General features: G+C 34.7%; 1 protein-coding gene across 1 annotated transcript; it reads right to left on the reverse strand.

Annotated features, from left to right (window-relative positions):
* LOC135692959 (WASH complex subunit 4) lies at window positions 1-27462 on the reverse strand. The gene is made up of 36 exons (XM_065211323.2): window positions 27390-27462; window positions 26153-26292; window positions 25334-25387; window positions 24817-24882; window positions 24535-24580; window positions 24052-24119; window positions 23680-23756; window positions 22946-22994; window positions 22398-22501; window positions 21666-21789; window positions 20879-20996; window positions 20354-20654; window positions 19670-19760; window positions 18627-18752; window positions 17773-17880; window positions 16795-16836; window positions 16262-16310; window positions 15993-16048; window positions 15401-15523; window positions 14578-14640; window positions 14275-14391; window positions 13757-13849; window positions 12775-12850; window positions 11273-11427; window positions 10649-10723; window positions 9754-9948; window positions 9385-9429; window positions 9109-9214; window positions 8093-8159; window positions 5963-6049; window positions 4626-4689; window positions 4120-4203; window positions 3134-3325; window positions 2607-2699; window positions 1984-2089; window positions 1-750 (listed from the first exon to the last, which is right to left on the reverse strand). The coding sequence occupies exons 1-36, from the start codon at window positions 27439-27441 to the stop codon at window positions 707-709; spliced, it is 3456 nt and encodes a 1151-aa protein (XP_065067395.2). The 5' UTR covers window positions 27442-27462; the 3' UTR covers window positions 1-706.
* Window positions 27463-27709: the final 247 nt, after the last annotated feature.

Raw genomic sequence — 27709 nt, forward strand, 5'->3', positions numbered from 1 at the left:
TTATCATAAATTTCTTTTCTTCATTTGTAAACTTTAAAGCTCACAAAACTATTCAAAATTACAAAACCAATTATATCAGATATAATGAAATACATGCTCATCGTCTTATATACAAATCAGTTGTGAAAATTACCCATCAGAACAATTTTGTTTTTCTTTATTCTTAAATCGTAGTGTCTAGAGTTTAGTTAAGGATAGGCTCACCGATTCACACGCCTGTTCTGATCAAGTTATGAGATAATAACAAATCAAAGCCGATTAAAAGATTGAGAGCAAATCTTAGGCTCTGCTGAAATTTTGCTTCAAAAGTTATATGGAGGAGAGTCTCTTAATATAGTGTCTCAATAACGTTTCATTCCAACCATCTTCACTATTAGGCATTTTATTCTGGTAATAGTGGTTATATCAAAGACAGGGGATTTTGTTGATGAAGATGGTTAACTTAAAGGTCGATGTTGAATTGGAGGCCAAAAAGTTGGAATTGGAGGCCAAGTAAACATAATAATCATAATGGAAATGGGAATCAATTTGTATCTTTGCTATGACCCTCATGAAAACTCTAACCTTTCCTTAAAGCGCTTTCCAGAATACCTAATGTTTAATCTCATTTAACAGAGCATAGTATACGGGTGAATACGGGGGTAACCTATGTACCTTCGCGTCTATCATGCAGTTCTATTCCCGACTCAGCTTACTAATGACGTCACTATGCGGTTGTTGCTGTTTCTGTCTCTGAAGCTTGTTGTGTATCTACAAAATAGATCACAAATGTCAAGCGCTTGATTCAGCAATCAAAAAGTATATTATATAATGGTATTTAGGGCAGATAAAATTATACACGTGGGTCTCAATACACCCTAGCAACTTTCGACAAACAAAGGTATACCAGAATCAGAATCTTTCACATAAATTCTTACGATTTTCGACAAAAATTAGCCCCCCCCCCCAAAATGCTACTGCCCTAGAGAAAATGGTACGCTGTTTCGATAGTTTGATATACCCCTCGAAATCTGACTTACGAATAAGTCATATAAGATCAACAAACGTATAGAAAAAAACAGAGCTTTTCCTATAGATTGGAAATACGCGATTCTGATTTCAATGTATACAGGATTAAATGCATTTGATTTTTTCTATAAAAGATTTTCTAATTAGCAGCATCCATTTGTACTGCATCTCTTGCAGCAAAACCAAGCCCAATGGTTTATACAACAAGCTCAAAGAAACATCAACCCATTTCCGCTTGAAGACGCTAGAAAAAGTCAGTTCAGTTGAACAGTCACAACTGTAGGCAAAAACATCGTCAACTCGTCACGTAACCGAGGCTTGAAGCCATTGCGTGCGGGCCTAAACCACTTCATTCAATCTTGTTTAAATTTCCTACATACGAACAAAACTAGACTAGATCTTAACTTGATCTTAACCTAAGGCTACTTGATCTTAATTTTAACAACCTAAAGTAAGTTACCTTGTTCATTACCTAAGGTGGGAGTAAGAATCAGGTATTGGGCGTTTGTGTATTTGCCCATGCTTAGAAGGGATTAATAATGATAATATTTTCAGTATATTTTAATTGCCACCTTTGAGCCTCCTTCCACCTTTTCAGTTCATCCATTTTAGCTGATAGTGTTCGTTCTAATAGTAATTACAACAGAGCGGTGAATCATAACAGTTTGCACAACACCCCTTCCTCTCCTATAAAACTCCTTCCTTCTTTGCGTATCAGCGTTAAAATCCTTTTCATATTTTCTAAAAATAATTATTCAGCTTATAAAGGAAATATGGATTTTAAATATCCTAGTTAACTGTACTGAAGATAAAGAATGGTGTTTTTGTTAAGTTAAACATATATCGCTCTCATCTGATCACATCTGGAATACTTGTTACAAAAATCCCTTAACGTCTAGTTTATCAAATCATAAGGTGAGAGACAATGAAAAAAGTGGCTCGTTAAACAGCAGTCGTAAATCTCCTATTACAAACCTGCACTGGTTTTTTGGGATTTTTCTTCGGACTCCTCCGCAGCTGTCCTATCGGCCCTGAAGAAAATTCTTGCGCTGCTCAGTGAATAATAAACTAATTCAAATTCCTAGAAAAGAAAATAAGATCATTTTATCGAAAACAGAGTCAACGACAAGGAAGTAGTAGAAAATTCATAGCTCGTCCAAAAACTTGCAGCAAATTAAAACTTCAGTAGATTCCAAGATATCAAGAACACCTGGAGCTTGTATGGTAATCAAAGACTTGGCTGGCCTAACTTTTTGAATTTGTGATCCCTTGTTGTTGAGTCTTGTTACATCTGATTTCAGTGATGATATTGACGTTTTCATGGCAACAACTGAGTTCATCAAAACAAGAATAGACCATTTTCGTTGTTTACAAATATCAATTCCAGTGTATTATAAGATTTTATAAACGCAGAATTAGCCATCCAAACCAAACACCCGTGATGCTCATATCAAAATGCTTGGTAACAAAGCCAAAAACTTAATTTTAAAAGAGCTAACACAATAGGCACTATGAGCCTGAGGTCTACAGAAGGTCGAGAATTTGCAATGCAGTGATTTTACAATAAATAAACTATTTCAAATAATATTAAAACTTACTCTTTGATAATCATTGAGTCGTCTCAATGTAAGGTTCGTTGCTTGTTGCAGCTTTTCATCTTTTCCTTCACGAGCTTTGGTAACCGTGTTTTGCTGTAAAAAAATTGTATGCATGTTAAGGGTATGTATTTTACTAACAGTCGTTATGCTCGATCTGATCTGCATTATATATCGGTAAACTGCAGCTGAAAAATGAATCTGATAAGAAATCAAGGAGATAAAAAATGCAAAGACGATATGAAAAAAACTGACATAACTTGACACAAAGCGTTGCTTAAAGGCAATATAGGCCTTATGTGTATGTTGGAAAAAATAAACTAAATAACAAGAACAAAGAAAAAATTAAAATAGTTGTGAAACCGCGCAGTAACAAATCTGTATTGACTCTGTGAAGGAGTCAAAATTAAATAGCTATGGCAAAGGAAAAACAGCACAGTGCAAAAATGACAGATCAGGAAACTGAAAAAAATTTAACATGAAAATAGGGAAAAACAAGCGAATTGATGGTAAAAATGATCTAAGTCTACCTTTTCTTTGTTGTATTTGTCATTGACGGAGTGAAACCAATGCAATGCATCAAACTCACTGTACTGATCAAGCAGTTTCAGAATGTACGCTATACCCATCACAAAACCATCGTCCGTAAACCCAGCACCGACTTTGTTTTTCTTGTTCATTTTCTCCTTGCTGTTCATAGAATGCTCGACAAAATTCAAAATCTACGACAAAGTAGAAAATCAGTTTATTGACAGCGGTGAAAAATCATAATTACTCTAAAAAACAAGGACCTAGAAATAGTGGGCATGTGTGAGAATCAGAGATACTGTTCACGGCAAGGAGCTGTCCATTGTTTAATGGTAGCATCAAAAGTGTTTGACTGAGAATAGGAAATCTTGCAACACAAAAATATCTTGCTATAAGCATTATAACAATTGCAACATGCTGCAAAGCAAATTCTAACTTGAGAATGGCACCAATAAGTTAAAATAACTCATAAACATACTTTTTCGTATTTTTCAAATTTTTTAAACATACATTATAAACATACTTACAAAGATTTTTTCTCGAACCCTCGATAGTGAACATAGTGACATAACGTATACTTAGAATTGGTTCAGTTTACTTAGAAGCTTTGTAAAACTTGTTGCTGAATTTGGAGTGTCACTGTATTTCACGACTGTGCATCTGATATCAAGCAAAATGTTGTGAATACCCAGTCATGTCAAAGGTCAAATTTTAGGATCATGAACTATAGCGACAATACCGGACAAAAATGGTTGAGACTTTTCAAGGAAAGCTTGTATTATCACTTTCCATCAAAAGGTAACTTTCCCCCTCCCCCAATTCAATGTTGACTGCATGATTTTGAAGGAGAAATGATAGAACTACAAATCCAACATTGAGTCGGGGAAAAGGGAGGATTCGAATTTACAGGGGCAAGGTGAAGTAGAGAATTACAAAAATTGCATTTTGTCTCAACATTTTTGCCCGGTATTGTAGTTCGAGTACATACCAACGGTGGCAAGATGATGTAAAAATTCTTCAGATGCATGTTTTTGGAATCGCGAAACTGTGATGCGAAGACGCCCACTAACATCTAGATAATTCACAATTCAGAAGATCATTAGAAAGGCATAAGAAATTAAACTTGAAATAAAAACTAAGGTGATTTTAACAACTTTAATCTATCAACACAAAACAAATAATTATTAATTGAAATAAAAAGTGTGAATATCAATTGAACAGTATAACACAAATGTTGAAAAGGTAGATTAACAAAAAAAGGTAAGTAGGTAAATTGTTGTTATGAAAGCTGTGAACAAGAGTCTTGAAAATTTTTGTTTAGCTTTTGAGTCAAAAGACAATGCTGAAAAATGAGACAAATTTTACGTAGCAAATTGGCTTGTTAGAATTCAAATGGTTATAATGGCACTTGACACCAAAAAGTAACTCATGAGTCTAAGGATAAAGAATAAGATCGAGCTTGTTAAAAGTTGCTCGAAAATCGCAGTATATCACCTTAAAATACTCAGTTCCTTCGGCAAAATTTTTGGTCAGGTCGGATAAGGCACCATCAACCTTCCTACGGACGAAAAAGAACATAATTATGAGAGGTGCTGTAAAACCAATGTATCCAAAAAAGCATAACCATTATCGCAAAGGAGAGGAGAATTTACTGCAGGGAAGGTGGTAAAGAAAGAGATCTCCAAAATTTGCATCATGGCAAGCTTTACATGATTTTTAGGGGTTTCTTGGCTGATAACTTCTTAAAAGCTTTACTTTAATTTGCGTCCTTGGTACAGACACTGAATCACACAGCGACTTTCAAGATAATAAAAAGCAGCTAAGCTAATTCTTGACTTTGTTATCATCAATGAACAAATATTTCAGTATAGAATGACTACTGTTCAACCTGGCTTGGCCTTGCTTTTCTTGTGCTTTACAACAATCATTTGTTTTATCAGTGACGCGTTGAGAAAAAATGTGACTTATCTTGATTCAAAGAAATCCCACCTTGTTAAATAACAAACCCATTCTCTTTGATAATTCTAGCAAGTTAATCTTTGCAATGAAGGGACATTAAAGACTCATTGCTAACAATGAGCCATTGCGCTACGCAAGCATCCCATAATGCATTTTTAGACAGTTTGAAATCAATTTTGGTTAATCCGTACAAGTTTACTGCCATTGTTTGGATCATCGCCACGCTCGCAAAGGCCCATTGTTAGCAATGAGTCTTTAACTGCGTGTAACACTGATTTCATGATCATGATTGTTATGATTACGCAGTCAAAGCCTGGGCTATTAACTCATTCATTCCATGACCGTCTTCGCTTTCGGTCGTTATGGTATGGTTCCAACAACAAAAATTCTATCTAAAATTTAACACATTTCTTCAGATGTAAATAATCCACTATCATTAAATTTGGCAGAAACTGAGGTTTACTTCAACATAACTCATTATTTTGGTCAAATATTCATCATTAAAACCAAATTCTAATAGAAAAAAGTTTTTCTGTCAATCGATCAACATTTCAATAAAAAATGAATCGGCTTCATCTTCTAATCTTTGTATACGCTAGTTTCTCAAATATTAACAGAAGATGAAGCAACGAATTGAGTCGGCCTTGAAATGCAGGGTAATATCAAGTACATAAGTAAGCGGTGGGCACAAACAAAACGGGTATGATAAATCGATTGTTACTGCAAAAAGAACGGTGCTTGCAAACAAAATTCCCAGGCAGGTGTTAGTCTCAATAACTGAATATCCAAAGTTCTTCTCGATAAACAAAAACACTGGTTTTGATGCCAAGCAGTTATGAATAAATAATAACGCGAAAAGAAATTATGCCTACTTGGAGGCGTCTGTGGTTTCATCGCCGAGCTTAGCTTCTGTTGTCAGCTCTTCAAAGGAGACTATGTCTTCAAGATCGGGCACAAACCTGAAAAATGAAAAATAAAAGGTTTAGGCTCACGTTAACTGAACAAAAAAAATGACACCTCCAAGTTGATGTTTATTTGTTTATTTCGTGCCTATTTTTATATAACATGACCTATATTTTCGTTCAGGCTTTAAAAAACTGATTTTGAATTTTCTTCAGACATTGACTTAATTCCGATTATGGTCCCCCTCACCAATATAGTTCCCCAAATATAAGTCCCCCAAAAAACAGTATTTGAACCGTCATATGCTCTGGAAATATATTTGGAATATTACGGTATTGCATCTAAAGTGTTGATGATCTACTTCAGCCTAGGTTTGTCACTTTATCAAGGGATTTTACGGTTTTTCTCTACAACTCGCTACTATTCGCTACTATTCGGTTGTTCAGTAGACTTATGCTGGTCTAGTACTGAAAACCAAGCGTTACCTCCTAAATTATTGAATGTTTCCTTGATCCGAGGGATTGGACGACGATCTGGTACAATTCTTTGCCTTAAGGCACAAAAATCTACGCAAAGTCTTCAAGATTTATCCTTTTTACGCACACAGACAACCGGATAACTATATGGTGAATGCGAATGAAGATTAAAATTTCGATTTAACGAGTCTTCAATGTGTACGCTTTGACGTCTGAGTGAAGCGGCTCAGGTACTGCCACGTAATTGCTTTGGACAGGGACTTTATCCGCTAAATTAATTACAAAAACATATGCTGACTTATTAATTATGATTTTCTTACCCAGATATCTGTTTCCTAATTACCCTTACCTAGCCAAAGTCAAAGTTTTACAGCAAAGGTCATATCAACATAATAACGATCAGTGTAAGTAAGTTGTACCAGGAAACATTTTTTTAATATAAAAATAACGACGTTTCGAGCATAGCTCGTTATTATCTTGACAACTGGCTATGCTCGAAATGTCGTTATTTATTATTTAAAAAAAAATTTCCTGGTACAACTTACTTACATTGATCGTTATTATAGCATTATATGTACCGCACGCAATCTAATATATTTATGGAGTCATATCAACATGTTCTCCTACACTAAAGTTCACTTTGTTCCTGTACATGTTTTTCCAATGAAAATTTTTCACTGTTTCTGAACTGTCTACAAACCATCTTTCCCTTTTTCTTTCTTCCAGTCCTTCAATTTACTCTTCATTTTTCTCTCTTTCCTTCCTGTCTTATTTTTCTTGGTCTTCTTTTTTCACCTTCCTCCTTTCCTTCCCCACGGGCAACCTCGCTTTGTAGAGTCACACACTTTTCACACATCTGTCGTGGTACACCCCCTACCCCCTTATCACGAAATTCTAAAGCATCAACTGGACAAAAAATCAACAACCCTTTCCTAACATTTGTAATAAAATCTTTCTAAGTGTTTTCCTGTTAATCTCCATCGCTGCTCTAAATGATTAACTAGTTTTTATCAATATGCGAGAAGCAAATAATGTCCAAGAATAAAATACAAGTGTTTCACCAATTCATCTTTGTTGCTTGCCCGTGTTTCGCCAATTCATGCTTTGATTAAATTTCAAGTAAACGCGCCAAAACAGAGGTGCACTGCTCCTCCGCCTGATTAAAAATATACAACGTATTCGGCGGAGTCAAAATGAAAATCTATTCCTAACATATTCACAGCAACCATTCTATGCCTGCCAAGTCAGCTTTTTTCATGAGTGCCAACCATTTCAATTGGCTATTTACTATTTCCATATTAACTATTGCTAAATTTACTTTAAGTTAGTGCAAATTAAATTACTGTTTCTTAATTTACAAAATATTGAAAACCAACTTCAAACAACTTTTTATTTGCTATGAACGTATTTTGGTTCAGCTCAATCCAAACTTCCACAACAGAAAAATGCATTCATGACAGATACTAGAATGCATGAGGTATAACCTCTCATGAAACTGAAAATCAATTTCCTGAACACCATCCTTCTTGATGGCATTGCAGAAATTCTTAAACGTCACAAGAAATTCTAATCTAATAAACATTTTCGTGCAAAATGCTCATAAACGAAGTGTAGTTTACGTACCTCACAGCATTGCTGACGTAATGGAGGCCACCAGATCGGATCATTCTAATATAGCCCATTGCATTTCCTTAAAAAGTAGAAATCTTTATTAAAATAGAATTTCTCTTATCAACCCAGGAACGTTATCAATTCTAATTTAGTTTTGTCAGTGATGCTTCATGAGTTGATTGCGGCAGGGAACGTTACAGTTCTGATAATAGTAACATGACAGTGACGTCTTAGGCTGCGTACACACTGAGAGCGAAATAGCGAAGCGAAGCGAATGAGCGAATTAGCGTTCAGATAGTTTGTACTGAAAACAATACGCCTGTTCACATCAAGACAGAGCGATAGCGACACTGAGCGACAAGATTACTTCTCATGTATTTGATCGCTGCGAACGGAAAGGAAAAACAGCAATGGACTTTGATTATATCGTTGCCATACAACCGATTAGTAACTGGGAATAGTCTGACGATACTGGTCTTCAACCAGATCAGTATTAAAGTACATGGCCTCATATTTGGGGAAAAGGGTGGCCCCCAATAATTGCCAACTGTACTTTATATGGGAAGCAAAACAATAGACATCCCCCACCAATATAAATTTATTTCCAACAACACTGAAATAACGAGTCAAACATAGATGAATACATTCTGAATCTGGAATAGCCTTGTCATTCCTCAACTGCGGCACCAAATAAAGATATTCACCAGATAAAAGCAAATATCTATTTTTGATAAAAATCAGAACCCAGAATAGTCTTCGTTTGGAAAGTAATGAATATTTAAGAAATAGAAATTTATCTTTCAGATAAAAGCATTCTTTTTCGTTTTAAATAAGCCATTCCGGTATCAAACTTCACCCTGCACAACTGTCTGATTCGCGATATTTCGCTCGCTGCATGTCTAGGCCACATTTCTACTGATCTCGAGAACCAACAACATTTTTCAGACAAAGCCATGAGTAGCAATAAAATTGCTCTATTTTTAGTTGAAATAAAATGGAACATGCGGGTGATAAGAGTTCCTACTTACCAATTTGTGTGACCAGTAACCGGAACTGATCGAGATAACTTTGGCCATCGACAACGCCAAGTTTTCGTATTCCTCTGTTAAAATTTTCGGCCCTTTCGAACGGGTACTGGAAGACAACAGGAAAAGTTCAGTTTTGACACATAACATACATTCTTGGAGATACTCCATGTAACTCAAATATGGAAATGAATATATCGAGAAGAACAGAAGTAAACAATCGGTTAACAAAAAGTGAAAAAAAATAAATTGGCGAGAAAGCTTAAAATAAACACTCACTTTCTGATCTGTCTCATTTCGAGTTTCTTTGAAAAATCGAATGTCCTTTAAAAGAAGGAAAAACCATCAATAGTATTTTTTATAAATATAGGTATCCATGAAAATGTCTGTCCAGCAGGCACAATGCTGACGTGAATCCAGCTTTTCTTTGGTTTGATATTAGACAAAGATACGCGTAAGTTGATTGGTCAAGACAAACAATACTTCTTCGAAGCATGCTACCTGGACGGACTCACTGCCTACTGCCTTTAAACGCTTTTTTACATACCGAACAGCAATAAAATATGGCACGAGAGGATACTGAAAAATCAGCAGCTACTAGCAATATTCTAGTGGAATTTATACGCTTGCATAAAACAGCAAAGTTACCTTTAAGAGTCGTGCTTTGATATGCTCATCATACAAAAATTGTGAGAAGATATAAAACTTCTTGCGCAGGAACTGATAGGTGAAGTTGACAGTTGTGTTCATGATGCCTGTCCCGTGAGTTCGTATAGAATTAGCAATATGTCGGATGTTAATTGTGTTTAAATGCTTGTTGTTCGAGGCTCTCTCTACGAAGATCTGTTCAGAAATTGAGATATGATTCAAATCAGATAGGACTCTGCGAAAATGTTCAGAATGTGACTTCCATTTTTATTCTAAAATAATTCAGGGTGGTTTAAGAAGTTTTAAGTTGTGAAATAGCTCCTGAGAAAGATTGTTTTTAAGAAAAAAAGAAAAGTAAAGGGTACAACACGAAAAACACTAACAAAAAAGGGTAAGAAGAAAGATGTGCTGGAATAGAGAAGAGCGGGTACATGGCACATAGAAGCAGTATCAACATGTATGAATAAGCACGCTTGTGGGTTGGGAAATGATTACTAGGAAAGTCAACTCAACAAATACAATAAAATATTATACCATGATAAAATAAGCTATATATGAATTTAATCGTACCAAGAAGGAAGCCGCCCTGTAACATGGTAATATTGCCAAAGCTACTTCGTGTTTGAATTATGAATTTCAATGTAATGTCGAAGATAATGTCGATCACATATATGTAGCATAAATCATAAAATCTCTATGCGAATAACACCAAGATACATAATAGAATATTAAGCTGTGCTGAATACAGTGGCTAGAACGTTCCAGAATAGATCATTTTTTATTCTTAGAAAGATGTTGTCCAACGAGATCTTAGAAAAAGAACATGTGACCTAGCATACAATTGACACAAATAATGCTACAAACAAAGATGATCATGCTATCAACTTTGTCTTACCTGGTTGTTGAGATTGTATGCATATTTTGCAACAAAAACATGTATATTTCTCATGATTTCAAGGACGTCTAGGCCCTGCAAAAAATTTACATTAATACAGAAACGTCAAGATTACTACTAGTAAAACGTGTTATTTCATATTCGTATAGAAAAACGAGATAAAATATCGTTTAACAGTTCTTCAAAAATAAATGCACCAAAAGTACCAAAAGGTTCAATTTTTTAAAAAGCAAATTGTTAATGATACAGAATTTTATAATTATCTTAAAAGTTTCGAAATCTGCAAGCTTGAGTAAATGTTGAGCAAAATAAAGCGGTTACTGTTTGATTTAAGCAGTATTGTTAAGAACACTAGTTTGTTAAATCATCAAATGCGTCAATTTTGGTAAAAGAAAAAAGTTGCTTGAGATGCAAAAATTTGCAGTTATGAATAGCTTGGTGTTAGGGCCTAAACGTCAGGTTCTAATGCAACCATTTCAGAAACTTGTCATAGGAAAATTGTGTCATAAGCTATTCCAACAGTCGCAAGGCTATTTCATTGTCTCAGGAGATCTTGAGCCTATTGGATAACTGCAGAGAGAACTGACAATTGACCCCCTAGAGTAAGCAATATGACATTCACACCTGCTCTAACGTTTGACTTGGTAAATGAACTTCTGTCATTGTGAGGCCATATTTCTGTACACAAAGGTTTCTCATTTCACCATATGTTTTCCAGTCGTGCAGGGCAACTGTCGTTAGATTGTAGAATGTCTTGTCCAAATAATGGGTGACATAAACTAAAATATCGAAAAAATGCATCACGAGATGATATCTTCTAACACAGAAAGGCAGATATATCTTGCACAAATAAATCTATAAAATTACTAAAATCTGTGTTTTGCCAAATAATTTGAGATTTAGTAAAAGAAGCCAAATTTTGAACAGTTAATATGAACATAACGAAACAACAAAACTGGCAATGCCAAGACTTTTATCTAAATGTATCTACAGTCTACATAGATATATCTGTAATAAATATTGTTACGTAACTGAATAAGTAAGATAACGATATTTGCTAACATTAATATACTATAGCATTTCAGTTATTGCGTAATCGACAAAAATCAGGGTTAACCATACAGCTAAGTGATGGGAAGGCATTAAAATTTGTCTTTTCAAGGGGAATCAGATAGAACCAGAATTGAACGAGATCATATTTCAAAATGAAATTTAATGAAACGATAACAAAAACGGGCAAAGGTGCAGGGTATGTTTAAGTAAGCCAGAGAATACAACTTGGTGTCAATGGTGGAGCTTTGTAGCATGTTTCTTGAGAGCCCTAATTCTCCAAGGGACTGCCAAAACAATAAAAGCAATATTCCCTTGGTTAACTGCACCCTTAGAATAGGAGCCGAGCAACCTTACCCCTTCCAAAACCCACCCCCTTGTGATTAACTTTGAACTTCATGATGCTATCAAAATAAATAGACTATCGATCCAGGCTTTGGTAGATAAGATGCATAGTTTCAAATTATTTTGATACATTAAATTGGATTCTAGTTAAGAAATGCCACAAACTTATTCAAACACAATTGACTCTTTCAAAAAATATTTTCTTTGCATGGACGTTTCAGTGGTTTTCAAAACACGTTTAGGATTCAGTAAATATCGTTAACCACCATCTTATCGCTCATCTTCTGCGGCAGCAAACTACGGCCACGAAGACAATGTCCTATCTTTTAAAAACCAAACTACACTTACTGCCTCTTTACAGAGGTAAACAGGTAACATGATTTAGCTGTCATACAATATAGTCCCACTAACTCAAACCCCCGACCACTAGAACCCCCAATCACTAGAACAGCTGATCACTGGAACACCTCGTCACTAGAACCCCTCACCACTTGAAACCCCGATCACTAGAGCCGTCGATCACTAGAACAATTGATCATTAGAACTACTCATCACTGGAACCCTGATAATATGCCTCCCCCCTGACCCTTCCCCAATACGTTGGAACTCTCTATTCCTCAATCCTTCGTTAACTCGAACAATTTTAATCGTTTTCTTAGACGTTTAGACGTTTTGAGAATACTTTTCATTTGGAGGCGTTACAAAAACACTCGAAGATCTAATGGGCTCACCTTTGATGTTGATAAATCTATCAAAGAACCTCACAGGCTTCATTTTCAAAAACTGCGACAAATCTTTATACCCAACCTGGAACAGTTGATAGAAAACTTAAGCATTTATGAAATACAAAGTCTAATAAGATATCTAACCTAAATATCCAAAACATTTTACAATCACCTGCTCAGAAATGAAAACAGAAAAAGGGAAAAAATAACATAGATCGTGAGGATTATATGTTGTACCGAAACAATTCATGATGTTATGACGTCATTGTGAAGTGGTGACGTCTACGATGTTTTCCTAGAATCTTTTAATTGACATCGCAACATCAATCTGCAAATCAGTTAAAGCCTTAAGGCAATTGAAAGATACTTAAGTGGCCAAATCCTCCTGTCAATCAACAATTGACCAATCAGTGATCGTGATAACACTCACACGCTTGTTCATTGGCTGACATTGATTGACAGGTATGGCCAGTGAAAGACGCAAACATTACTAAAGGATTACCATTTTTAATACCACATAAGTAGAACAGTTTTTGATGCTCTTTCAAATAAGATGATGAAAACCATCATACTTTTCATGACTTTGTTACTTTGTTACAATAAGTTAATTTTCATCAGTACCAAAATACTTGTAAATGTACATGAAAGGCAACAAAGTGAGGCTTAGAAATTATATTTGGTAATTTTATTCAAACCATTCTAAATCTTAGCAATTATAGACTTTTTTAAAAATAGCCTTTAAAATCACAACATACACATTCGAATGCATTCGAAATCAAGATTCCCCTCAGTACTAGACATGCCATATCTTTTCACAGTAATGCAATTAAATTGTTTTATGCTTTGGATCAAGTAGTTGCTGTTCATTGTAGGTAGTTAAATATACAAAAACGAGTAGAACCGAACAAAAATACAAGAATTAATTATAGCAAATGAAATTCTACTTTGGACTTAAAAAGCTTAAAATCAAATTCGTAATTGAACTTACCTTGAAAGGGTTTCTGTCGTCAAGCTGCAGATGACGGTGGATGCTGAGCCTGAGATCAGTTTCAATTGCGTTGCATAACCGATCCAGAAGATTCTACAAAAGACAGATCAATCATCAATATTTATATGTTCATATATATATATAAGATACAGTTATAGTATATCAGTTTTCGGGAAAAGTTGGAGACCGTTAAAACATGTTTTACTGGCCTAGGACTGAAACAAACGGGTCCAATCAGTTAGTGTACTCATGGTCACCACAAACTACTCAAAATTAAATTGCAATAACATTAAGATAATTCGCAATTTTGCTCATTTAGCTTGCCATTTTCATCAAATTTATGACTCGCAACTTGTAACTTCTATATTTTACAGAATTCCACTGAATTCCCGTGAGTTGAAGCTATCTCTAGTAACTCCTGCTTAACCAATTAAAAGGAGATGTCTTTTAGTCGAAGGAAGGTTTTGTTGCTGGGGGGGGAGGGGGGTATGCACGTTCTCCATGACAGAAAACCTTACCTCTTTCAAAATGGCTGTAACCTCTTTATCAAAGGCTTCGACCAGCGCATCAGACGATTCTTCGTGTCCGCCGAGGCGTAGCTGCGGAGCACAGTCACGAAGGGCAACAAAAATGTACTGCAAAAGATAAAGATCAAGGATTAGAATCGAGAAAAGAGGCAGGAGATTTACTCAAAAATCGCTATAAAAGAGCAAATGAATGCAACAGAAATATCTCAATGAAGCAATACTACATAAATGATGCATAAATATATACAGATTATCTAATTGTGCCTTAGAGGTTTAAGAGTGTTGTCCACTTACGTGTAAGCGATGGACATCAATTGCATTATCAAATAGGTTAGTCAGGTACACAGGCAGAATTACCTGCAAAAAACAATAACTTAATCATGAATGAAAAAAAAATTGAAAGCAACAAGAAAATCGGTTGGTTTTGATCTCATGAAAACGCTTTTTAAAATCGTAATCACCAAAATCATTAGGATAATTTCACCTAGGAAATTACACACTTTTTAGGAAAAATTGTTGATGCAAATTCTACAAAGAATTGTAACCGTCCATATACATAATGATACACTTTTCTAGAGCAAGACTGGTGATGTATTCACAATAAAATAACACTTCGTATTACTGATTTCAACTCAACAACATAATAAAGATATTTTATTTAGCAATAATTAACCCTATAAACGGATTAAAACAAAGAGTATATTGAAGAGGAGCTAAAATTAACAAAAAAAGTAAGATATAATCAAGAGCTAAAATATGAAAAGTATTGGTGCAAAGATAAGATGGGCAATCTAATAACAATAAGCCGTGAAGACATTGTATTATTTGTTAAGAGATTAAGTTATTTGTTTACACTGCTGGATAAATTTTGAGTGTTGTGCTGTTGTGCCATTGGATGGTACGCTTGATATACATTCCGTTTGGCAAATGCCAGCTTTTATCTTTGCATACACACTTTAGTTTAATGTGTAAATGTTGCTAACATAATTGATTATTGATTGTAAGTACTAGATAGCCTTAAGAATAAATTTTGTCAATATGTTGAAAGAGTATCGTATCCTAAGTGGTGCTGAAAAAGAGGCACCAACCAATATCTCCTGCCACTAAAAGGACTTACGCGATGCCAGTAGAGAAAGCTGCAATCGCAAGCATTCCGGATGTGAATTCTCAAATCCACAAGTATCTCAAGCTTTCTTAAAAGTCCTTGAAGCTTGTTATACTCATCTTCTTTGAAGATTCTCTAAAATGATTGGAGAAAAGCACTTTATCAAATCGCAGCATTCAAACAATCTTTCACTTTCTTTCAACAAAATCGAATGTTTCAGATCACAAAAATAAATTGTTCTTTAAAGCGTAGGAAAGATGAGAAGTTCCTGAGTCAAATTTCAAATGAAGTTCTAGTTCAAATAAATAAGTGATTAGTGTGTTCGATCGGATGATGTAGTACAGAAGGTAGATCCACACTAGTCGGAAAGCAGTGCTTTATAAAACCAAATTTTACAAGAAAGATAGTAAATAGACAGCATAATTAACATTTGAAAACCTTAAAGAGTTACCAAAAACTTATGTTGATGAAGAGATTTGCAATTTGACATAATTTTGCTGGCGTGAAGCAACAGACAGCACATTCAGATACGCTCTCTACATTCGTTTCGCTAAAGATATGTTTGAAATAAATATGAAATACAGTATGAGTTGATAATTTGTACCTGGGCACTTCCAGCTTGCAAAGCAAGGGATAAAATTAGTCGCCTTTCCTTGGTGCCTAAAAAAATTAAAAAACACTGCCAATAAAAAACCAAGTTAAAAAATTTTGATCGGTTAGTTTGGCAGAAAAATCAAGAACTTTGAAAAATTCAAGAATAATTGAAGATAGAAGTTATCTTACAAAAAAGGTAAGTATTGAAAAAGCAATTTGGCATTTAATCCATTGTTCTATAAAGATTTAAAAATCCAAGGATCTTAAAAATTGACTTACCAACACCGTCTAATGCATTTTGAGCTAGCTGATATGCAGCAATCATATCCTAAAAGTTTTTAAAAACAAAAAATTATAGACAAGATTAGGATTAAGAATTAAAAACCGTCAAAAGACATTTTTGAAAAATCTTTGGAAAAAGAACAACTGGAAAACGAAATCAAAACATGATTAATAATCAACCTTGAAGCAAAATAACATGGTTGTACAAAATATTTAGCATAATCGAAAGGGTTAAAGTTTTCAGTGTTATAACTCCAGGACAAAGGTACTTAAAAACACTGTATTTTTATGAATAAACATTGAATAGTCACAAAAATTGAAAAGAAATCATGAAAAATTACCATTCGTAAAAAGCTCGGTGCCGTATAGGCAGGACTGTACATGCTTTTGGTGTATAAATCAGGACAGAAATTAGTTGAAAATAAAAGTTTTACTTTTACAGTCATCAGATTATAATATGATATAAAGTAAATTAACAATAAGAAAAGTATCACATAAGTGATATTGTAAAATGTAATCTCATGACTCACAAGTTTACGATCTGTGTATTTTTTGTCAGCTGTTATCAAATTCTGCAGATGAAATGACGAAATGATTAAGGACATTCGTTGGACTATTGGTCACAAAGTACAATTAGAAAATTGTGCTTTTATACTTTGTATCGTAACACAAATATAAAATTTGTACTCTGCTAGACGATTCGCATATTTCATTACATCAAACAGATTAATCTACTACGTTCATCACTTGAAAAATTTCCAAAAATATCTTTAATACTCCTTTTTCACATTGAAACTTTAGTGTTGAAAAAAACCTTATAGGTTTATTAAGGATACTTCGCCTAAAATTTCATCTTTATTTTTTTCTTACTAATGATCTAACTAATTCATATCCCATATACCTGTTAAACTTATTTATCACTTGCTTTATTCATTCATAAATTTGCACGTTATTCATTCAGTCAACAGAGCTCGGAGTCTTGCCGTGACCAGTTCATAAATTTTATATCTATGGTACCAGAAAGAACATTAAAAATTAATCTACTATTACATACACCCATTAACTCTTAATCTATTTATACATTTAACTAAATCCCTATATTCAAAATCTTATTAATCCATATTCATCAATTTTGTTATCAATGACTAATTCATTCAATCTCGGTTATTTCTTTCAATGTAATCACAGAAATTAATTTGCAATCGAGCTATAGATTGCTCACTATCAACAGTGCCACCTCCATTACCAGCAAAACACCTTCCTTTCTCATTACAGAAACAGCTTTATGATTGAAAACAAAACATTAATAGCGGACATGAAGAATCCGGATAGGTATCATGTTTTGCAGGATGTCATATTTGTAGAAGAGCGTTCCCTGACCCTACGCGAACTGTGACTCGTTAATGCAGTCAAAAAGCTCCTCGACGTGTATGTCACTAGATTATCCTGACCGGATTCTTCAGCTTCCCAAACTGATTCCTATAGTTTTTATCGAAACAACTAATCACCTTAGCAATGTCAATAACTGAGATCGAATTCACCGACAGAAAGTGAATGATGTAGAGGATCATATCCGTCACCAGCATGCTTCTGCGGTGGAACGTATTCTCGATTGCCTGCAAAGAGAGACAGGATTCATTACGAGGCAGCTTTGATGGATTAATTAGGAAGAATACTTTATTAGTTTGCATAAATCACTTCCAAAAACTTTGGTCCAGTATTTGACATTACCACAGTGAAACGTCCGTCAATAGAAATTTCTTTACAGTAAACACTTTCAAGCAACAGACAAATTATTTCGTCCTAAATTTCTTCTTTAAGAAAAAAGGTACATAGGGAAGTTAAGTCTAGAAGACAATTAACACTTCTCTAAAAGGACGGTTATTCTCAAAACCCAGGTTTCTTCACGACTACTGAAATTCAAAATAAACTCAATGGCAAACAAAGAAATTCTTGTTCACAGTAAGATGAGCTTGCCTCGCCTATATTGGACTGCGGATTGGCATTTTGCTTAAATGCACGGTTTTACTACAATACACAATCTGCAAAGCCATATGTCTTCGGTAGCACTACAGTGTCACATATGATAGAATCCTGGAATCATAGTGAGCTTGAGGCATATTATAAAAAGATTTAGAGATCAAAAAATTTTAAGAAACTGGCTGGGGAAAACAGGCAGGATTATATAATAGCCAAGTTGCACAAGTTGGGTTCTTTTATTGGCGTATCCCTAAGAAAAGGCCTTAATTAGCATTACGTTAGCTATTCTCAGCCTTCTCAAATAACTGATAATGATAGCGATTAATTTGATAGAAAATCCTACGTTGTGAAGAACTGCAATTGTCAGGCTCGAATATCTTACCTTGAGAAGTTCAATAAGTCTGCAGAATGCCAAAACAGCTGATTTCGTCATCGGCTTTGACAAGGCAACGTGCAGGTTCATTATGGTTCTAATCATGTGACTTATAGTGTACGCATACAGTATTCCCTGGAAAAAAAATACTTTATTAAACTCTAGCTGATTAAAGACAGCATAGTTTATAGCTGGCCCAGGGGGTGTACTCATACATTTTAAGGATAGGCATGCTCGGGTTACTTTTTGGGTCTAGAATTTGAGCAAAAGTTTTTTTTGGGTCAGTCAATTGCACAATTTTTTCTGGGTTCATGAAATTTAGAACGGTTTTTGGGGGTCTCGAATATGAGAAAAGGTTCTAAAAAATTGAGAAAAATAGCAAACTTTCTTGTACATGGCGAGAAAAATTATTGTGCATTGGATCAATTTCAATGCTAGAAATTATATTTTTGGGTTAATGGTTTGTACTACACCCTGTGCACCCCTATCCTAAATATATTTGAGTATTCCCCCCCCCCCCCCTTGGACAGCCGGCTTCATTTGTGCTGCTAGCGTGCAGTTCATTCGCAGACAACTCAACCTCTGATTAAGATAAGTTGTACCATAGATAATTATAATTTCCCATGTCAAAAACTGATCGCCAAAGGATCAATAGTGTAATGATTTATCAAAAAATATAGCTACAATCTGATCAAGATTTTAAGATCTTTCTTCATATATCACCGTATCCCTCTTGAGCTAAAGGGCTATCGTGAGACTTCTCAGTTAACATATAAGCATCATACACAGTCTGTCTTTAGTGCATACGACCAATTCAACTAACTGCCCTATCAAACGAGCAACATGTCGACAAAACAACTGCCCTCTTGCATAAATCTCTGAGCTCAGTAAATGACCACAAGACTATTAAATAGGTTGTAAGGTACAAAAAGTAATTACTCCAACAAGAATAAAAATGTTATGAATGATAATAACTAACTTTAAATTAGTGTAGTGTCAAGAAGCCAAATTACATTTTCATAAAATAAAGTTTTCTCTAAATATCAAATTACCTGAATAAACAAAACAGCCTTGTTGTTGAAGTCATCAGCAAATGTGGCTGATTCCATTTTTATCATCCACGAGTTTATCAATAGATACAACCTAAGACAAAAACATTGCAAATCAGATGATGAAATTACACGCTTTAGATAGTTTGAAGTACTGTAAGGCGTTACTTTATCTATATCGCACTGGTTAATTCTCTTGAAATACGAAATAAATTATTCTGAATCCGTCAGACAGTATTAAGATTTTAATGTTGCTACCCCTGCTTGACTTATGGATAAAGAGAAAGAAAGAAAGCCTTCAAAGAATAAACAGGATTTGTCTCTGGAACATAAGAGCTGAGCAACATTTCTTTCCCTGTTCACCTTAGCAATCCGTACTACTAGATGCCCCCCATGTTCTTATTCATACCTTGCTACTATTTTAAAACCAGTTATTCTCACGGATATTTCCTTGCTCTGCTTATTCTAAATTTCTTTTAATAAAGTGTAAAGGGATTCTAGTACAGTGTCGATTTTTATGGTATTTAAAAAGGTTGATACAAAAATCTCGCAAAAAATGATAGCCATTGTAAAGAGCTCTTCACACTAGGTTGGCCTGGCTTGAAAAAACAGAGCATCCACGGGGTATATACCTCATTAACATCAATTCCTGAAAAATATGACACGAAAGACTGCAAAGCGGCATACCTCTGCGCTTCCTTTGTAAGAGATTGGTTACAAGTATTCAAGTAGGTCACTCTGGCAGTTTTTACAGCCTCGATTTGCCTCCGATCAAGAAAATTCGCTACAGCCGGTGCTTGTGACAATAGAAATTCGTCAGGGAAGAGAAGTATATTGCCAACAAGATGGATAGCTGGCACTTTCTTGTAAACATCCCATATTTGCTTCACAAATCGTTTGTCTACATTTCTGTAGATTGTTAAGTGTAAGACGAAGAGGCCAAGAAGACTGACATATTTGTGTCTTTGATTCACTTCGTTTGCTTCACCTTGAAACAAGAAATGAATAATTATAAAAAATCGTAATAATTAACCGCAGATATTTAAACTACTTCTATTGCAATAATTGTATCAAAGGATAATGGATACCAACTTCTTGAAAATGCTGAATAATCCTCACAAGAGTCAATAAGCAAACGATTATGATAGAAGCATTCAATAAAAATTCAGTAACGACTAGCAGAATTGATTCTCGATAAGAAAGCCCGCTCACCGATTCTGCTTTCTATGTCAGCAAATATCAGCCTCATACACGTCATGAACTCCTCGGCTAATGCTGGATTCCTCGCAACTGGCACAAACCTCGTATCGAAGTGCTGCCGTATGCAGTTCTACAACGGATATAAATAAAAAGAGCCATTTTAGACATACTGTGAAAGTTCACATTGAATAACAACAGAATACTCGACCTAATGACTACTGTACTACATTGCAAAGTGGGACAGGAAACAATTTCTACCCATGGGTATAGAGCCATAAATAGAACAGGGGGCTCTTACACAAAGTGTCACAAAACAGCAACAAAAATATAAATTTTGCTCTTTTTATCATTATCAAGGGAGGACTCAGGTATTTAAACAAACATTTAGCAAATAAAAAGCTAACTATATTAGGGAGCAACATAGCACCCACTTTGATAGCACCAACAACATTTTTGCTTAAAGCAACGAAATTCTTTCTTGTACCGAAGGTAGCTTCCCATTTACATTTCAAAGAGAAAACAGACGATCGACTTGACTCATTGCACAAAACGGGGACAGCGATATCGACCCTGATGTCATTCAAGGTGACTCGATAAAATCAATTCCCATCCCTCTATTTTCAGGAAACTGAGCTGAGGTCGTAATGCTTTGAAGAAGTAAATATGAAATATATAGTATAAATGTTGATTACGCTATCCAAAACAGATGAAGATTAGGTGATTCAAAATCACAAATTCTAAAAATAGATTGTTGTGATGACATCACTTTAGAACGCTATCAACATTTCAAACAACCCACCGTAAAGATGACGTCATTTCCAAGAACTTGGCCCTCCAGCTCGATAATAAGCTTTTCAAATGGCCTAAGCTTGCTTTCATCGACACCAAACCTTGTTGCATTGTTGTGTACTGATTTAAGCATTCTAAAAAATTGTATCGATTCAAAGCAGTTGCTCAAAAACTAAACATTTCAATGATTCAACTCAATTCTTAAAACCTTGACAATAAAAGAAAGAAATAACACTCTAAAACAAGAATATGACATAATATTAATCTTTTTCTAATTATCACTATTCGTGGATATCATTAAAACAATGCTGACCAGACAAAGCTTGAAAAAAACTACAACGAATCCAAATTCTTACATTTTTCTTTACACCAAACGAAGGGGAGGGCTTTATACACATTATCCTGAAGGCTGCTTCACAATTAGCTCGTTTCAAAGCTTTCCATACTTTACAGTTCATTTTGAGAAACATTCTGCAGATTTATGTTAACCAAAAACGTTATAAAAATGCTTCGTTTGTTTAAGCTTTTTATTCTCCGTTGATAAGATTATTTGTCATGGGCTAGAATCACGAATTGAAAAAAGTTGGTGGAGACTTTTTCGAGGGGGAGGGGCTGATCCGTGGGGATGCTAATTGGGGGGCGTTTCGAAGATTTACAGTAATTTTCCTTATCGGCTTCCGTTGAAAATCTGAACTTTCGGACTTTGAATGTTACACTTTGGAAAGACAACGGTTTAACCTACCGTTTATATAATTTCCAGTGGTCTTTAAAGATGGCGCTGTTTCCAACAATCTTATCTAGAGTCATCAGCACTCCAAGCAAATCCCCAAGGTGCTCAAAGACAACCTTAAACAAAAAGTTAAATGCTGTATTATTGTTTAACAGAAACGAAAACAACAGTTAAGATTCAACTTTTAACTGAGTTAGATTGTCCTTTACATGTTACACGACAGTAGAAACAAAGTTGTAATTTTCTTTGGGGTGACTATAAACCCAAAATGTGAGTATATACAATTGCAAAAAGGGGTTCATATAATCTCAAAAGTGGTCAATTTCGAGCAAAACAACTGACAAATGTGTCAAAATTTCCTTTGAAAGAGAATATTAACATCTTAACATCTTTTACTTGCCATTTCATAAATGACGAAAATATGCCGCTTCTGCAGTTCCTAAAATATGCCTTGCCTTCTGTATCAAAAAGTTAACACAGGTGGGTGAGCCCCTTTCAAATCCCTCAAGTACTTGGCACCTATTTATATGAAATACCATATTCAAGACTGGATTACATACCGTGAAGTGCACATCTGTTACACCCATAACAGCCTGAGTTCCTCCACCCCTATCAGTAAAATTTGAAGAATTTTATCACAGCTTATCACAGTATTTTTTTGAAGGAATGTTTCTGTGCCAACAAAATATATCTTCCATCAGCGGTAAAAAATTTCACCATTTTTACCAAATTCTTACCATTATTAAATTTTGAAATGCTTATATGAAATTTGTAATAATGAAGAAGTTATATAATACACTTGAAAAGTCACGTTCTGTCTTATATTCACGTTGATACCTAGCAGAATATCACAATGTAACATGACTTCAATCTAGCGTGACCATGAACAGTGACTTGAAATGCTTCCATTCTTGCTATCATAACAAAAGGGATATTAGAGAGAAGGGCAAAATGCTTTTGAATCAGGGTTTTGTTGCCCATTGTCTAACGTTTACAATGGATTTTAGAATGTAAAAAACTCATCTAGGGCATAATGAACGAAAATTTTGCATTCCAGCTCATTTTGCATCCATGACCCCATTTTGCATCATATGCGTTTTATATCTCCATTCTTTTGGCTCTACTTTTCTACTTTCTTCTTAGCCGTTGTTCTCCTTAATCTTTCTACCTGATGAGGGGTTTTGCTCGTGACGTAGTGAAAAATTCATTCTTTGTGAATAAAGTCATTTAAGTTACATTGGTTTCATTTACAAGCCTGAAAAGTTAGGTTAAATTATAATTAGTCTGTATGTACCTGTTGTACAAGGAAGCCAACTGGAGTAGAACGTTTTTCACAACTTCGTATGACCTTTGAACAAAATTTGAAACATCCTACGATTGGTATAAAAAAGTGTCAAAATAAAGATATAATGTGCGAGATTTAAAAAAGGATAGACAACATCAAAGAATACATAAATAAAATTAAAGGGATGGAGATGTGTAAAGTTGCGGCTCGGAAAACATTCTGGTGTTGGAAATGTCCCTCTGTGCTTCAGATAAAGAAGGGCTTAAAGATCATCCCAAATTTACTTTGCAGATTAAATCAATATTTTTTGGCAGAAGCAGACTTTAGAGAGCCAGATCTGTAATTCTCAAAAATGAGACTTAAATTTAAGATATTACCAACCTTCAAGAAAGACAGCATTCTTCCAATTTTTATCTGAGCTTCTCCCTCTTCTAAACTGCATTCCTCCACTGTGAAAAAGTATAAAAAATAAAAAGATACAGAGTTCAAAATGATTATGCGCTGTGGTGTACTTGTAGTTATATCTTACTAGAATTGGCTACTTGAATAGTCAGGACAGACATTGTCATTTGACACTTTCAATGCAATAGCCAAGCATTGACACATCACATTACGTACTACTTAGACATCTTAGCTGATGACTTGTTTGTTGTTATATAATGATATAACTTAGAAACAGGGAATTTCAGATAAATTCAAAAGGACATATTTTCGGTCTCATTTTTCAGAACCAAAAATATGTCTTTTTGAGAACTTATACAAGGTAAATATGAGACCCGCAAGTCATTTAGACATAATATTACAAGTTTCTGACTTAGTGGCTTGAAAACACCAACTGTATTAAGTAAATCCATTTTCACTTACAGGATTCTTCATAGAGTAGCAATGGGGCATAATACTTTGTTTCAGCCTGGAAAAGAAGAAATTTTTTCAGTGTGGATGGGCCTTTAAAAATACTGAAAAAAAAATGATTTTTTCCAATAATGTTGTTGAATTAAAAAAACCAGATGAAAAGCTGTGATAGGACTTTACAATGAATGCAAAAGTTTCTGAATTTTGGATTCATAATCCCAAAGTTCATATTCTTTGCTTTCAAATGAATATAATTTGATAGTTCTGGATATGCTAAAATATCAAAGGATTTACCTCATGCTTGAGTTCTTGCATTTCACAGCATAGTGCAGCAAGGACTGTTATCACTTTATTGAAGACCTGTCAAGCAACAATCTCAATAAAAGCAAACTTTCTAGCTATCTAGGAAAACCCAATGTCAAAAAACATCACTTTTTTAAGGTTCATTGATATTCATTGAATATTTTTCTACCATCTGTCAAAGCTACCAAACTTGCCTCATGGCAGCATCGATCCCTCCGTTTTACTGACAATGGCATAATATGTAAACAAGTGCATTTAGATCTTTTTTTCTCAGCTGTAGTTGGCAGTTTTACCATTGCCCATAAAAATGTTTTCATTTAGTGGATTAAGTGGCTTTGGCAAGAAAGTTTAGCAACAGCAGTAGCACACAATTTTTGCAACCAGTTGTTAATTAATTTCATTAGAAAATGAAGAAAGATGACTATGAGTCTAGGCCTTTTAGATAACCCCTATAATTGATAATCCCTTAAAAAACAAATTGCTATAGCCCACAAGGATTAAAAAAAACCTTATTGTCAGTCTTGATCAGCTCCAGCAGCTTGGCTTGCTCACAGGGAAGTGCCTAAAGATAAATGTTAACAACTGTCAAAGATGTTTGCCAACGATATTAGTTGAATGCAGCACAACTACAACACTTCTTAATAACTTTTTTAACTTGAATTGCTTTTTAGAAAATGAAAATGTAGCTGGTTTGACTATAATCATAAAGCTACGCCAAGACTTGATAAGTTAATTAAACAATAAAGCAATCTCAGGGCTAAAGCAGATCTAACATGCTTACTTCCTGATAATTTGACTAAAAGGAAAATGTAAAATTGGCTTACAGACAATGAATAAAAGTATCTTTAAGAATCATAAAATCTTTGAAGACTGCTGTCAACACCATGAGATTTTATATATTTCAAAAATTAAAGGATTTACAAGCAAAAAATAAGCCACGATCAGCTGGTGAAAGCAACCTTAGATTCATGGACAATCCACAAGGAAACAATTCCTATCAGTATTGAAATGGCCTAACTTTGGATAAATCATGCTGAAATTAGTTTTTAACTCTTGAAGGGGTTCCCTCCTATAAGTTTCACTACTATGTTTGTCTACTTTATGGACTTTTACTATTTGACTTATAAATGATTAATTTTATATTCAATATAAATTGCATATATACAGAGGAATTAGAAAGAATTGAATTGAATTCAATTTTAAAAATTCAATTGATGAAGAATAATTTTTCATGTGTAGAAATGCTTTGTTTATTCAATATTGATAACTTAATCATAAAAACATAATTTGTAGAAAAAATAAGGAAATTTTACTGATAAATAAACACCTGGAGTGAAATGGGATCAAGAGTGAAGTCCCATGCATCTCCAACCGTGTCATCCAGAGCATCTTCAACAGCTTTTAACTGTGATGCATAATCATTCAGGAACCGCAAATACTTCTTTTGCACCTGAGCAACCACATCAGCTACAAAGCAATTACAAAAGTTCCATAAAATCTGCAGAAAATGAGTTTACCACTTATTAAATCTAACCCAAATATAATTTAATCTATAAAATAACAAAAAAATCATTCTGATATAACTCAACTATTTTCTCCAAAGGCATCTTATTGAAGTATGTTATTGAAGTGCAAGACAAATGGACAAAAAGTTTGGATTCTGACAGTAACCAACCCCCCCTGTGCAAGACAAATGGACAAAAAGTTTGGATTCTGACAGTAACCAACCCCCCCCCCCTCCAACACTAATCAGGCAACATTTATTGGTTTTAGCTCAATTCGGGGAGCTATACCTAAAAAAATCAATAATATTCAGGGAAGCCCCCCCCCCTCCCCCCTGAATTGTTTTGCATCAGCTACACCCATGTCTCTCAGACAATAAATCCTATGAGTGAGCTAGCGTTTTCAACATTAAATCTACCATACCATTGAAACAACCAAATTAATGCCAATATGTTGTCTTACCATACTGCAGTCTCTGTCATTGTGCAATCTAAGGTGGTTCTAAAGTGATCATGTATACAAGAATCTATATTCTCCGCGCAAAACACTGAGAATCCCGTCTGACTGTCTTATCATATGTAGGTAGTAAATGAGATTTTAAAAGCCTAGCTCTCAAAATTCACTCTATAGTCTAAAGTGTATAACAGCTACAAACTCGAAGTTCAGTTAATACAATTCCCTAGCCTTCATTTTAGATATAATTTCTTGATCTCGGCATTCTGTCTGCAGACAGAGAAAGTAACAGGCCTAGGCTCAGATATGTATATCCAGCGACCGTAGATTGGGATTAGCAAGTTTGATAATGTCATCAAATATAACTCTCTTTCACTCTACATCTCTCTTACCAGTGAAAACAGTAACTCATCAATTTATATGAGCCTGGGCTGTAATCTGTGAATAAATTATATGATAAAGAGTCACAGTGGGGGGAGGGTCCTCCATTAATAATAGAACTAGGAGACCCATTATTACATTACTTTATTTTTGAGTTGAAAAATTGAATTAAATACGTTTCTGTTCAAAAATTCTCTAAAAATATTCCATTATGCCTCTTTTCTTACCAGATGTATTATCTCTAAATGGTTCCGTTTCCCATCCGCGACTGTCCACCATTTTGCGATCCTGTGACTTCGAAGAAACCTCCTTCGTAGTTACAAGGAATTACCCGCAGCATCACTGGCATCTACAGGGGTAAGCCCCGAGTCCCTGGATGTGGCCCTGTTATAAATAAAGGTAACCGAACATTTATTGCAAAAAAAGTAAAAATAACTCTAAGGTAAATTAGCTCTCACTACTAAGAAAATTTCCTTAAACTAAGGTTTTGTAACTCTTTAAAGAGTTTTCTAAGGATGATGAGAAAATTTCAAGGAAATTTGAAAAT

This window comes from Rhopilema esculentum, chromosome 3, assembly GCF_057945365.1.
Source record: "Rhopilema esculentum isolate cy_ngs chromosome 3, ASM5794536v1, whole genome shotgun sequence".
Taxonomy (NCBI): Eukaryota; Metazoa; Cnidaria; class Scyphozoa; order Rhizostomeae; family Rhizostomatidae; genus Rhopilema; species Rhopilema esculentum.